Raw genomic sequence first — 13,405 nt, 5'->3', positions numbered from 1 at the left:
CTTGTGCTTAATGGTTCTGATGCCAGGAGTCTGAAGCGAGAGGACTCGATGCCTGGCTGAGAGTTCTGTGCTGGGCAAGGAGCAGCTGAGGCATCCTGACAATGAAGCTGAGTGAGTTGGCAGGGCTTTGGCTCTCTACTCCCACCCATTCCCCATTGGCTCCATAAATGGGACTTCACTCCTCCACTTCCAGATGAACCCACTCTCTCTGTCCTAGGACAAAGCTTGCTCAAGTGCCTGGTACAGCATCAGTTTGCTGCGTTCGAGGCAACCAGAAAAAACACAGCAAAACCAAGGAAGTCACCCAATATCTCATTCTCTGTCATCCTCTGGGGCAGAGCCTCCTCACAGGGGACCAGTCAGGCTAACATCTAGAGTCCCAAGTAATTCCCACAGAGAAGTTCCTACATGCAAATGTGGGCGAGATAATCTCTCTGCTTTTAATTTCTAGCAATCTGGGAGTTATCAAATGGCACCTGGAAAAGATTTCTACCTGCTTCCAGCACTGCCTGGGCAGAGTGCTTCCAAGCAAGGAAAAAAGCCTGTCCTGTTATCCTGCTTGCTGCACTGAGAGGAAGAGAAGAAAGAAGCTGTCTCCTTCTGAGTTCATATAAATGGGTTTGCTCTGGAGACTGTGGTTACATATGGGATCCTTTGAGCAACAAGACCCATAGCAATCATCTCCCATGGGAGCATACAGACCCAAGGAAGATTTAAATTCTCCTTTTCCATTCCATGGACCATCCTTTTGCTCACACACGTGCAGACACTTCCCATTGCCCTGCTCCTGGCCAGCTGTTGCTGACCTGTACCATTACCCTGGTTTTACGTGACTGTGAGGATGGGGCTATGCTCACACCAAGGGCACCTCTCAGTCTTCAGCATCCTGTGGCGATTGTGCCAAGAGACTTGCAAATCAGCACTGAACCCTCAAGGAACACAAAGGCAGCAGAAAACCCTCTGTGTTTCCTCTCATATCCGCAGTTTCCCTCCATCCTATCCTTGTTTGCCGTTTTTCAACATGCCTGCACAGCACAGAACCACTCTATAAGCAGGGTACAACACTTGCACCCCAGTCCTCCGTTCAGAATGCTACAAAGAGGGTGAATGGATCAGTTTTCCCTTCCCTGTGAGGTACTCTGCCTGCAGCCATGCTGCTCTCTAGCATGAGGCTGCCCATCTCCTCTGCTTGGCTAGAAGCAGAGGGTCTCCAAGCCATCAGCCTTGATTCTTCTGTCTTGATTGACCTCAGTGGGTCCCCTGCAACGTTTGCTTGCCTTTTATAGATCCGTGACATACCAAACCTCAGATTTATTGCAGAGCTTTTCAAAACCACATAGAACCATTTTGGTTTATAGACATTTTTACCTGGGCTTTCTCCTGCTCCACCTTGTGCTTCTCCTGCTTAGCTAGGTCCACCATAAAGAGATGATGCTTTTCTTGCATCACTCCCCCATTTCGTATTTATTTCTGCTTTTCAGTGACAAAGTAGGTGACTACAGAGCCCCTGAAGATCAATCAGAGACTTGTCACTTCCAGAGGAGACAGCACCTCTGGTTTGTAACTCTGCAGCCTGCTGCTACCCCAGGCACAGAGGATGCTGTTGGCAGACGGGACAATGTGGTCTGGGGGCAAACAGCCCCTTTGACACTGCCTGTTTCAGTTTCATTAACCCAAAGCACAACTGGCTTTTCAGGTAAAGACACAGTCTAGAAGCTTTTTGTCTCCCCAGGACAACCTGCAGGCTAGGAAGGATGTAATTATCACATTACCATCTTCCCAGCGGTCTTCAGAGTTTGCTACACTGAGAACCAGAGCAAAAGCTTTATACCTTCCCCCCTTTGACTCTACAAGCAACCTGACCTGGGACAGATGTTCAAGGTTCAGGGAGCAAGTGAAGGCCTTCTTATCCTGCCTGGCGTGCAGGGAACTGCTTTATCACATCCCCCCTTCCCTCCAGGAAGAAGTGTCTAGTTGTTGCGTCAAATTCATGATGTTTGCCCTTTCCACGGAGCAGGATTCTGGGGGCGAGCAAAATTCCCCCCTGTTCCCAGTCCAGAAAGGCCACTGATCAATGACCTTGTGCTAAGCTGTTGGCACTGTAACACCTGGGGCTGTGAGACTGGTGCAGCAGCCACAGAGGCAGGATATAATTAGATACATTTGTGTACATCTTTGAGTCCTTCAGAGAAAAAGCCGAAAGACTGGCTGCAGGGCTGAGCTGCTTGGCCAGATGGGGCTCTGCTCTCCATAAAGCCAGAGATTATCATGTTCTCCAAATGTGAAAACAAGCAGGATATACAGCACAGAGAGAAGAGCCCCATCTTCTATAGCACCCTACAGTGCGCAGTGGCTAGGCAAGACACCTACGAATGACAGTGGAAGAGAGCAAAGGCAGAGCTGCAAAGGGCATCAGAACAGGCTTATCTGCAGGACTTGGTACAAGCAGGCACAGACACATAGAAACCAACAGGTCAGATGCAGCTCTGTCAAGCCACATCACTCCCCCAGTGCTATCTCTCTGAATAGTTGGTTACCACAAAGACAAGATTTGCTTCATCTGAAAATCAGCATCACCTAAGTGCCTGGGCAGGATTTGTCTCACTTTGTGTCACAGGTTTGGGAAGCCAGAGGGCTCTGCACACATTTGATGCCTTCCTGAGATAAATCCAGAGTAAAGGAAATTTAATGAACCCCAACCCACTGCTGTGAACTGCAGCACTGCCTGTGTCACCACATCAGCACAGCTCTTTTACATGCAGCACTCACAGCCTCCGACAGCAGCTGTCCTGTCACACTGAGTGCCAGACCCCTTCCTGAGGAGGAAGGTACACATATGCTGTCAGCACAGCACCTCGTAGCTACCTCTCACAAGGGCTTTCCTGCACCACAGGAAGGAGTTTCGCACCCAGCAGCACTGGGATGCAGCTCCTGCAGGGGCATGCAGCTCTTTGGTTTCTGCATGCTCCATCACATCTGCTTCACCTCACTCTGCTGGTCCCTGCGCACCCACATCACTCCTGCAACACCTCCCATGGCACTGACTATCGCAGCACCCAAAGCAATGCCACATGCAGTGATTCCATGCTTTGGGAATCAAAAGCCACTCACCCCTGAGCATCAGTGTCCACAAGCAGCCGGACCAGTATCCCCGTCACAGCCACAAGGATTGGGTAATGGTCCACGCTCTCCAGCCCTATGAAAGCAAAAGAGAAAGGTAGAGCTGCTGCCACCGCAACAGGCAAGAGCTGCTCTATAGGAAATATAGGATGCCCATAACACAGCACCTGGAGCCAGTCTGCTACCAGACCCAACTCAGCTGCCCACAGTCACTTTCACAAAGAAGAGGGCTGATATTGCTAAGAATGGCTTCCCTCAGCAATTCAGTGCACCCTTTACACAATGCAGAACCCAGCAACCAAGCCTACTAACTAAACTGCAATCTGTCCAGGGTTTGAACCTTTCAAACAGCACCACCTAACCTATGTCAGATCAGTGTCTAGCAAGATACCTCCTCGTCCAAGCACAGCATGGCTACCACTTTAACTGCGACAGCCAGACCCATGTATCAGCTGTCTCATGGGGACAGAGATCCTGGTGGGTACCAGAGCTACTGAACAGACAGAGGTTTAGGGCCTAGGAAGAGCACCAACACTCATTTACATCTGGAGGATTTACATGTCTTCTGAAGACAGCATTCCTGTGGCAGTCTGTGGGACCAGACTGGTTTCCCAAGCCAGGGATGTGCCAGGCCTGAGGTCTAATCCCATAGACCTCTACACCAACCTTCAATACAAGCCATCCCTCACGTCCCAATAGCATTCATTCAGCATGGAGCAGGACACATTGTTGATGTACAGACTCACCTGGCAGACGGAGATTGACCACTCTGTCAAACAAGTTCCTTTCAGCTGTCACACGGTTCAGCACCTGGTTCAAGAGCTGTGCAGGGAAAAGCAGAGAGGGTCTGTATTATCTGAATGGGCCTTTCTGTAAGCAGCATCCAAACACCATGCTTTGGGGCAGCACGTCCTTATAGTTCAGGTTTGGTGCCTGGGAGCAGGTAAATGCACCAAGGGAGGCTTACAGCACAGACCTTGTTTGGCCCTGGCATGACGGAGATGGCACCTTACCACCTTGGTTGTATCAGACCCAAACCTCCTAGGGAAAACTCAGTCTGAGGTCAAGACACCTGAATCTCAGCATCTTTCACTTAAATCTGAATCCCACCTAAAGAAGCCAAGCTACTTCTGTGGATAAAGCCTCCTGGCAAGCAGAAGCTACAGTTCCTAGGACACCCACAGGCTGTGAAGAGCAGGCTAGCAGCCGCAGGCAAAAGCAGTGTCAGCAGGGTGAAGCACAGTCCAGGTCCTGCCCTGCCTGGAGCTGTCAGCTGGATGGACCTCCCAGCCCTGAAGCACAGGATGAGCACAGAGAGCAGTCTGCTGCTCTGCTTGAGAGAACATCACCACAGGCAGAGATTTCTGCCTATGACCAGCACAGAAGGAATCAACTGTAAAGACACTTCATTAGCCACCATTAGCTCTCACCCAAACCCCCAGTGGGATGAGTGGGGTCTCCTCCAGGCTTGATACAACTGCTGCAAGCTGAGCACCATCTCTCAAATGCAGCATCCCTCTTCCTGTTGCCCTCATGCACAAAGAGCAGAATACTGCACCCCTCTGTGGACACGTTCAGAAGTGGGGCATGACTTCATAGTATCACCAGGACATGAGTGGGATGCTGCAGTGCCCTTCTCTCTGCTGCCTATTCTCCTGCTTGCCTAGACCACCTGCTAAGGGCCCCTCACTTTCCTCCTCACACAGTGATCCCTACAGAAATCCCAGGATCAAATCTGAACACTCCCCGACTGTACTAGACCCCACTATGTCCCGCTTTGACTTGTCTGCTCAGAGTCCTGAGCCTCAACCCTTGTATCAACCCAACCCTCGTAGTATAGGTAAGGTATGTACGACTGCTCTCCACCAGGCTGGCTCCTACAAGAGCAGTCTGTACTTGGGCTTTCCAGGATTGCCCATGCTTTAGAACAGAAACTAATTTACTGGAGCCTAAATGCTGTTGTAGTTTGGAACAGGGCTGTACGATCACCCCAGCAAGCAAGTGGAGATGTTTGATGCCATATCCTAAGAATGAAGGATAACAGATCAAGATGCCTGTCCAAACATGAGGGCATGATCCCTGTGAAGCCAGCTACACTCTGCACAGCAGTTTGCTCAGAGGTACCATGCTTCCTTCTCTAGATTTCATGACACTGCTTGACACAGGAGAATTCAGCATTTACTGAGTGGAAGCAACTGGTCATAGCCCCTCTGAAGGAAGATTTAAGTAGCTGTCCTCCGCCTTCCCAGCAGAGGCAGAAATCAGCTGTGACCACAGTAGTTGCAAAGGAGGGGAGCAGTTGATGTGTAGTGATTTTAGGGAGCACCACTTGCTCTGTGGCAGCTGGGTTTGCTGTGGCAGCTTTAAATACTCCAGTATTTGGAGCAGGAGTCCCCACTTCACAGCACATCTGGAGAGAAGGCAGAGGGACCCCTATGCCCTTTCACTCCACTAAAGGATGATACCTGGGCAAGCCTCCGAAGCAGCAGTTCTGATGATGGTCGATTCCAGTCAAGGAAGATCTCTGGTGCCAGTGTGACAGTCATCTCCAGCACCCTGAGCAAGCTCACTGACAGGTCAAAGCAGGTAGCACACACTTTCAGCTGCCGGCTGTCCACAAAGTTCCTCTCCAAGCGCTCTGCTGCCTGCTGGATCTGCCAAGCAACGGAGACAGCTTAACAAGGTGCCCCCTTCCCAAAAGAAGGTCTGTGACCCCAGCCCACTCAGCTCCCACACATGCGGGGGAACCACAGCACACCCAACCCTGAGAGTTGGGTCTTGAACCTTGCCGTGTGTAGGACATAAGCACTCATTGAGTACCAGACCCCTGGGTGGCACACTCACCTCCTGAATCATGCCGATGAACTCAGAGAAAGCCCAGTTCAGCTGGTTGAGGACACTGTTGAGGAAGCTGGGGGCCAGGTCACGGTCACTGCTGAGCAGATCTGCCATGTGCCGCTGCAGCAAGGTGGAGGGACATGGCTCTGAAACCAGACAGCAACAGCTTCAGTGGCCTGGTCCCAGAGTGGCCATGGGTGGGGAGCAAGGCCACGCTGGGAGCCCAGTCCTGGGCTTGGTAAATGTTGGCTTGTGTTATATAGTAAGCAGAGGTGGCAGGGCACTGAGAGCTGGAGTGCAGGGACTATTCAGCAATCTCACCTGTTGTGCCTCCAAGCGCTCCTTTTGGAATGCCAGCCTGAATTAACCAGGGAAGAGCCCTGTTTGCTCACTGCTGCCCATGTGCACTGAAGCACTGCCCTGCAGCTCTGCATCCCTCCTGCTCAACTCTGCAGCCCATGGTCAGCTCAGCATTAACTGTTTCTGATACCAGTGTGGCAGCAGCTGCCTGGAGCTAGCACGGCCATCCTTGGTCTCACGTGGCCGTGCCTGTCTACCTGCATCCAGGGAGGAAGGTACCTAGTAAATTCCACTCCTCAGAGGCTTCTGCATGGAGCTAGGGCTGGCTCTGCCCTGGGCAGACTCAGGCAGAGCTGCCCATGCTCTCTGGCCAGATTCAGCCTGAGCACAGACACATCCCCACGGTACACGGTATATCACCTCGGGGCTTTTTCACTATCAAGAGCACAGACAGGGTCAGACACAGCAGCTGTCAGGGTTTTGGGGGGCACTGGCCCCATGGCCACACAGGGAAAGGAAGGGGGCACAAACAAAACCGATGCCTCTCATGAGCAGGACTCACTGTCAGTGAAAGGCTCACAAAAGCATTTACCACTGCGGGGAGGGTATGAAAGTTCAAACCACAGGCTAAAATTCAGAGCTTGGAGAAAGAAACTTGAACAGATTTACCAAATACAGGGAAAACCTCCAATCTAACTACTTTTCCCTCTATTAGAAGCTGTTAGTAAGAGCATGTGGAAGCTCTGACAGCACTGTGGTGCCCAGAGGAACAAGCCATGCTGTGTCTTTGGAGTGGCAGCTTCTTGAAAGGCCAGCCCAGGCAAATGAAACACAGGGCAACGTCCACCACATCCCTAGGGATTGAGAAGCAATGCATAACTACAGGCAGATTGTTAGCTGGGATTAGCAAAGCCAGAAGGGAATGGCAGGAGACCATCAGCTCAAATAGAAACAGGATAAATGATACTGTAAATACCCACTAGCAAGTTGTTATGGAGGACACTGCTGATAGTGCATAATTACTTTGGGCAGGCCAGCACCCTGGCTTTGATCCTGCCTAAAAGCACATATTTGGGAGGGATTCCATCACAACAAATATCTTTGATGTCCTGGTCCCACCCACAAGTACTTTCTCAGCCCTTGGCTACACATGGCTCAGGGACTGCCCAAGCTAGATGTCCTTTATACATATTTAGTGGTCCTCAGTCGACTTGTTGCCCAGCATCCCCTTAAATTGTGTAAGTCTTTAGCACTGAACATATCCTGGAGCAATTATTTCACAGCCCAGTTCTGTGCAGTGGGACGAATTTGGATTTGAGCTTGGTTCCTACTCACTTTATTTGGTATTTATCCTCTGCAACCGTCTCCTGGTGGGACAGACAGCAAAATGCTGCCCTCCAGTCAATTCCTCCAGCTAGCCATGCTTCCAAGCCTTCACAATAGTCTTTTGAATGGGAACAGCCCCAGCCTGTTCAGTTTCTCCTATAGAAACTATTCCCTTTGCCATCCCTCCCCGAGCCTTGCCAGTTCTCCCAGATTTTCTTTGGAGAAGTGGAACCAGAAGCTCACACAGCATCCAAACCACAAGCATGTGGCAGATTTGCACGAAGGCATAATGTAGTTTTGGTTTAGTTCTGTTTTCCTTCCTCAGAATTGCTGTAGTGTGATTTGTTCCTTTCACTGGGCATCAAGCTGGTATTTTTCAAAAGACTGCAATAGGTTGACAGTTCAAGAGTAACCCTCAGGAACTTGCAAGGCACAAGTGGAGAAGCCCAGGAGTGAACACTGGAACCAACCTCACTGTCTTCTCTGACAGTGATGGATGATGGCGTACAGCACACCCTTACCAAATTTGCTGATGACACTAAACCAGCAGCTTTGTCCAATGTCCTAGGGGCACCCTGAGAAACTTGAGGACTGGGACAAAAAACTTGATTGTATTCAACATAAAGGAGAAAATTCTGGGGAAGAATGACCCCAAATCTCACTCCTGACTGGGAAATAAGGATTTGGACACCATTAAAGGGGTTATGGAAGATACCAGCTTGAATAGGGAACAGATGAGAGCTTGCAGCCCGCTGGTTTTTAATCACATTTTCCTTTCCCATTTATCACTCCACACCTGGTGATGCTAAATTCCATCAGCATTTTCTCTCCCAGTCATTCAGAAGTGGAAGGTCCTTTTGGAGGGTTAAGTTTTTCATGTCTTCTTTTCTCGAGCTTCCCCTCAGCATACAAAAAGTGCTTTTTATTAAAACTGCTGCCATATCAGCTTCCTTCCAGCCTTCAAATACCAAAGCAGCTCTAAGCAAGGATCACCACTCCTCATGGATGAGCTCTGTGGGCTGACCTGTTGGTCTGTCGCCAAAGCCTCTTTTACCAACATTTCAAGTCAGGACAGATCTTAAATGAATCGCCCAGCCAAAGTCTACCTCATTAGAAGGTAGCTTTGGCTTTCTGAAGGATGCTTTTATGCTTGCAATAACTTGCTTTATCCTGATTATTAGCCAATGACTATTTCCTCATGGTCTTTTTCCAATAAGTGGTATGACTTTGCTCCAAACCTCCAATTCTAGGTTCTTAAATGCTTTCCCTGCTGCTGTCGAAGACTGTGCCCATCTATAAAAGCACTAAAAAATGGTGCCTGTTGTCAAACTTCTCCACAATTATGCAGGGTTTTTTAAGGTTTTAAGCTAACACCAGGGAACAGTGAACTTCTTTCTTTGGCTTTTGTTGCTCCCAAGAGGATTCTGCATTTAAAGATGCTGCTGTCAGTGCTATTTTTCGAAAGCAACATAAGAAACCAGCCCTGGAATACAGCAAGAGCAGCTTCATTTCTTGCATGAGTTCTCAGATGAGGTTCTCCATGGTGCAGTCATTAGTGGTATCCAGAAACCTAGCCCTGGTGCTGTGTTTATCTTCATTTGCAAGATGTTTGCCTTTGTTGAGGCATTTCCACCCACATCCCTCAGGTTTCAGTTCCCACTGCTTTCCTGGGTAATGACACATCCCCTACATGTGCCATTTCAGACAGGGAGATCGTTTCATAGGGAGTCTGTGGATACGTACTGATGTGGTTATATTCTTGATCCTGACAATAGTATGTCATTAGTGTTTCTAAAACTTGTAACTCCCTACTACAAAAACCACTCAATCTTGGCTTAGCCTTCATTATGACAGATAAAGATCATTCATTGGAACAGGTATCAGTGGTTTTCCAAGGCCAGAAAATATGACTTTAATACATTTAATGTGGGCAACAGACTATGACCCCAGCAGTTATAGATATAACCGATGTTTCCACAACAGAAACTTCCCTGCAAAAATATAAGCAAAAGAGGAAAAAAGTAATCTAGGGGTGTGTGTGTGGGAATAGTGAATAAAAACACAGAGATCTTTAAGAAGATATTAGGCAGCCAGAAAGCTCCAGTGCTACAGCAAGCACTTGTGTTAAAAGGTTTACTGAGACCAGGATGAAACAAAGACGTAAGTTAAAATGGAAAGCGGAAAGTGAACATAACCAAACATAGCCAGCAGTTGATGAAAACAAGAAGAAAAGGGGTAACAGAAGGAGAAGACCTAAAAGAAACATCCATGACTAACCATGCTACATGCAAAGTTTCTTCAACTACAGGGAAAAAAATCTAGCAGAATTAGTAAAAAAACCCCAAACCCAGTAGTAATGGAGAAAGTCTGATAGCAGCAGAGGCCCATTAATAGAGTTAAAAATTAATAAAGCAGACAAAGTGGAAGCCTTCAATAAGTGCTCCTGCTAGATACCTGTAAAGAAGCAGGGTCATGTACTTTCATCACACAAAGATGATCATGTACTTTATAATTTGCTAATGACCCAAGAAGATTTATAACAGGGTTATTTGTGAAACTCCTTGGTCAGCAGCCCAAGGGGGGGTCTCTGGACACACTGCAGCATTTACAGTAGAGCTGACAGCATACGGGAGGAAAGCCTCAAATGGACCACATTCAGAAGTAAAGCAGCTGCACACAATGCTAATCTAAGATTTTGAAAGGATCCAGATGCAGTTGTGCAATAGCTGCCACTCAGTGTCTGTGGCTGTTGGACTGATGAAACAACAGGGAAAGAGGTAAGCTCAGGATGCAGCAATCCATATCAGCGGTAAACTGTGCCTGTTCAAAGATGTAATTAGAACACTGAAGGGAATGTTACAGGGTGAGGCAGAAGGAAAGCAAGAGGCATCGCAGGGGTGAGGTATCAATAAGGTTGAGTGTAAGGCATCAGGACACCCCAGTGCACACCTGGGGCTCACACATGCCTCCAAAGCAAAGCACTGGTAAGCAGGCTAATGCAAGTTTTGGCTCCTTAACTGGTGGATCATGGAAGCGTTCCAGACAGCATGACACTGGCACCTCTGGGGCTGCTAAAACATGGGAAGGGCTCATGGAAAAGCAACCCCCCATCCTGAATAAGACACAGAGGTTGCACTTTCTTTTCACTATTAGAAAGGACCAAGAAATGAGGTTACTCTGGAACACAAGCACTTTTGAAGAACAAAATGTTGTAATGCACGCTTCAACTCAGCAGAGAAAGGCAGAGCAACAGCAGCGGAAGACAGAAGATGAGGTTAGGTATATTCCCATCATGAAAAAGTGGTGAATTTATTTCTGAGGATGAGGAACCACTATCAGAAGGGTTTGGAGAGTTCAACTGCCACCAGTTGAAGCCTTTGGTGTTGTCAGATCAAGATGGGTTTTCTTCCTGAAAGAACTCTTCAGCTTGGGCAATTTTCTAGGCTTGGAAAGGGACCGTGGGTATATTTTCTGGCCTTCATTGCACCACAGCTCAGCTCAGATGATCTCATGGTCCCATCCACCTACCCTTCACTGCTTGACGGATGTGTGGGCAGAAGGCCTGGGGCAGAGGAGCCCTGTGCTGCAACCTGGAGGCACCCTGCAGCTTGGTGAAAGTAAGACATGCTGGGCCTGGCACAGGGCCACTGCTGCTGATCACTGTGTTCATGACCAAACAGCACCCGGCCTTGCCTAGAAGTCATGATGAAAGTAAACCAAGTTTCCACAGCAGAACTGCCACTGCCTCTGAACAGAGTCCCCAGCTGCTGTCAGGAGCCAAATTGAAGGCAGAGCTCTGTCTGCATGAGAGCTATTTTGCCAGCAGGATTAAGGTACAACTTGGGGAGGTAGCAGGAGCACAGAAGCAGGAACAGACATGGCCTTTCTGAGCCTTTCCCCCAACCTGGGCTAACCCAAGCAGCCACCTCGCTGCTCACCATCAGCAAGTATGGGCAAAAGGCAACACAGGACTGTTCACAGATACGGCAAGGCAGCACACCCTCCCCACCTGCAGAGTCCTCCAAAGAAGCATTCCCAAAGCAGGACAAGGCTGGAGCACCAGCGAAGAGGCATTTGCCCAAGCTCCCTTCAGACTGGCCTGCAGAAGCAGCCCCAGACAAACAGGGATTTCTTTTTTGCCCCATTGTCCCTGCCAATGCTCAATTTGCAACAAGGTGAAGACTGATGGGTGGGAAGGCAGGCAGGTTATCTCCTCTTCCTTCCCTGGGTAGCATCACAAGGACACATTTGAGTCTCCTGTTCCTCTTCAATTAAATCAGCATTCATTATTGATTTGGTTGCACCTTAAAATAGCAATTCCAGGAGCAAGTCCCCCGTAGATAACCCAGCCCCCTCCAGGATCAGACTGTGCAGAGCCACCCAGGGATGGATGGAGAGAGACTTCGCAAGCTGAGGAAGTTCTGCTTCTGCTCCAGAGCTCCCCAGGACAGGTGAGCTTGGTCACTGCCCCACAGGACTGGTGGCAGCCACTCAGAAACTTGCTTGTGTGGCAGAAGGGTGAGGAGATAGTCAGCAGTGCTTTCCCTTCATCCTGCAAGGATGAGAGGAATCCAAGGCTGGCACAGCCTGCAGCAGGGTTCTGACCCCAGAAGTAACCCTGGTAAGAGCACGTCCACGATGTAGCCCTAGAGACTGCCATGTGGGCACCAGCTTGCAGGCATCTCCCAGGGACTTCACTGAGAAAAATGATCACAGTGTGGAGCCCTCTGCCCTCAAGAAGGGTCTCTAGACTGAAGAGGGGAAGGAAGGAGCTCTCTAAACCTACGTCACCAGACAAGAGATGGTCACACAACAAACTTACTCTGGAAACTAGCAACAGAGAGATCTCCTGAGCACCCATGGGCAGGAGAGAGAAACAGAACAAGAATGCTGTTAAAACAGAGTTGAAACAGAGACTGGCAGCCCTCCCTGCTGGACAGAGCTTAGTGCACACCTCTACATGCTGCCCACCCACATCGGGCTGCAGCACCCTCTGCTCTCCAGGTGCAAGGTCTGGCACAAAGCCTTTTCCACAGCAGAGGGGGATCAGGAATGTATATGAACATGCCCAGACTGTGCAAGGGTGAAGCTGGGGACATATTCTTCAGCTCAAGAAAGGTACCTTCTCCTCTCCACATCTTTCTCAGCCATAACAGAGCTGAGGAATCCCTCAGTTTGGTAACAGTACTGAGAACCAAATTGCAGTGCCAAAGATAGGACAGGCTCCACCAGGCTCTAAGAGAGACGTCTGGTTAAAACACTTCCTGCTTAAAAACTTGCCCAGTGCCCTGTCTCCTTGGGCACCCACTCCCACTCATGGGGTACCTACTGCCTGGCACACCTATAAACATTTCCCCACAGCAGCTGTGGACATCAGAGAGCTTTCTCCCAGGCTTACATGTTGGGGAAAAGCTCTCGTAAGGATGCAGCCCTGGACCTCTCTCCTCTCCCTTGAAGGGCAGAACCTCTCCTCAGGATGGATCTAACCCACCACCCAGCATGCAAAAAAAGTCACCAGCCAGTGCAGAGAAGCTGGGGATGTCCAGGCTACAATGATCAGGCCTGGATATTTGATAAGGACTCCTCTACTTCAGCAGCCACCTCACAAGCTGGCCTGGCCCATGGTAGGGACAGCTGTGAGAGAAAAGGCTGGTCCTGCCTCACCACTCATCATAATCCCAAGTGCCCATCCCCTGCCCCACTCACTCTGCAGGCTGGGGAGGCTGGCATCCTCAGGCTTCGTTTTCAGCAGGTGTGGGAGCCTTGTATATCTGTACCCAAAGCCACAGCCCTGGTAAAAGAGATAAGAAAATATCTTAAG

General features: G+C 49.4%; 1 protein-coding gene across 3 annotated transcripts in view; it reads right to left on the bottom strand.

The window, feature by feature from the left end:
- RNF123 (ring finger protein 123) overlaps nucleotides 1-13,405 on the bottom strand; it is a 47,322-nt gene that overhangs the window by 9,819 nt on the left and 24,098 nt on the right. For all 3 annotated transcript variants that reach the window (XR_008971989.1, XM_057407635.1, XM_057407637.1), the window contains exons 30-34: nucleotides 13,291-13,375; nucleotides 5,965-6,104; nucleotides 5,586-5,774; nucleotides 3,867-3,942; nucleotides 3,112-3,196 (exon numbers count right to left, since the gene is read on the bottom strand). Coding sequence is in view for 2 of the 3 variants with exons in the window: in XM_057407635.1 (XP_057263618.1) it covers nucleotides 3,112-3,196; nucleotides 3,867-3,942; nucleotides 5,586-5,774; nucleotides 5,965-6,104; nucleotides 13,291-13,375 (575 nt within the window). In the remaining variant the exon portion in view is untranslated. The remainder of the gene's footprint in view (nucleotides 1-3,111; nucleotides 3,197-3,866; nucleotides 3,943-5,585; nucleotides 5,775-5,964; nucleotides 6,105-13,290; nucleotides 13,376-13,405) is intronic.

This window comes from Pezoporus wallicus, unplaced genomic scaffold, assembly GCF_028554395.1.
Source record: "Pezoporus wallicus isolate ANWC-B61680 ecotype Strahan unplaced genomic scaffold, APGP_CSIRO_Pwel_v1 contig_3568, whole genome shotgun sequence".
Classification (NCBI taxonomy): domain Eukaryota; kingdom Metazoa; phylum Chordata; class Aves; order Psittaciformes; family Psittacidae; genus Pezoporus; species Pezoporus wallicus.
This window is presented reverse-complemented; position numbering and strand designations above follow the sequence as displayed.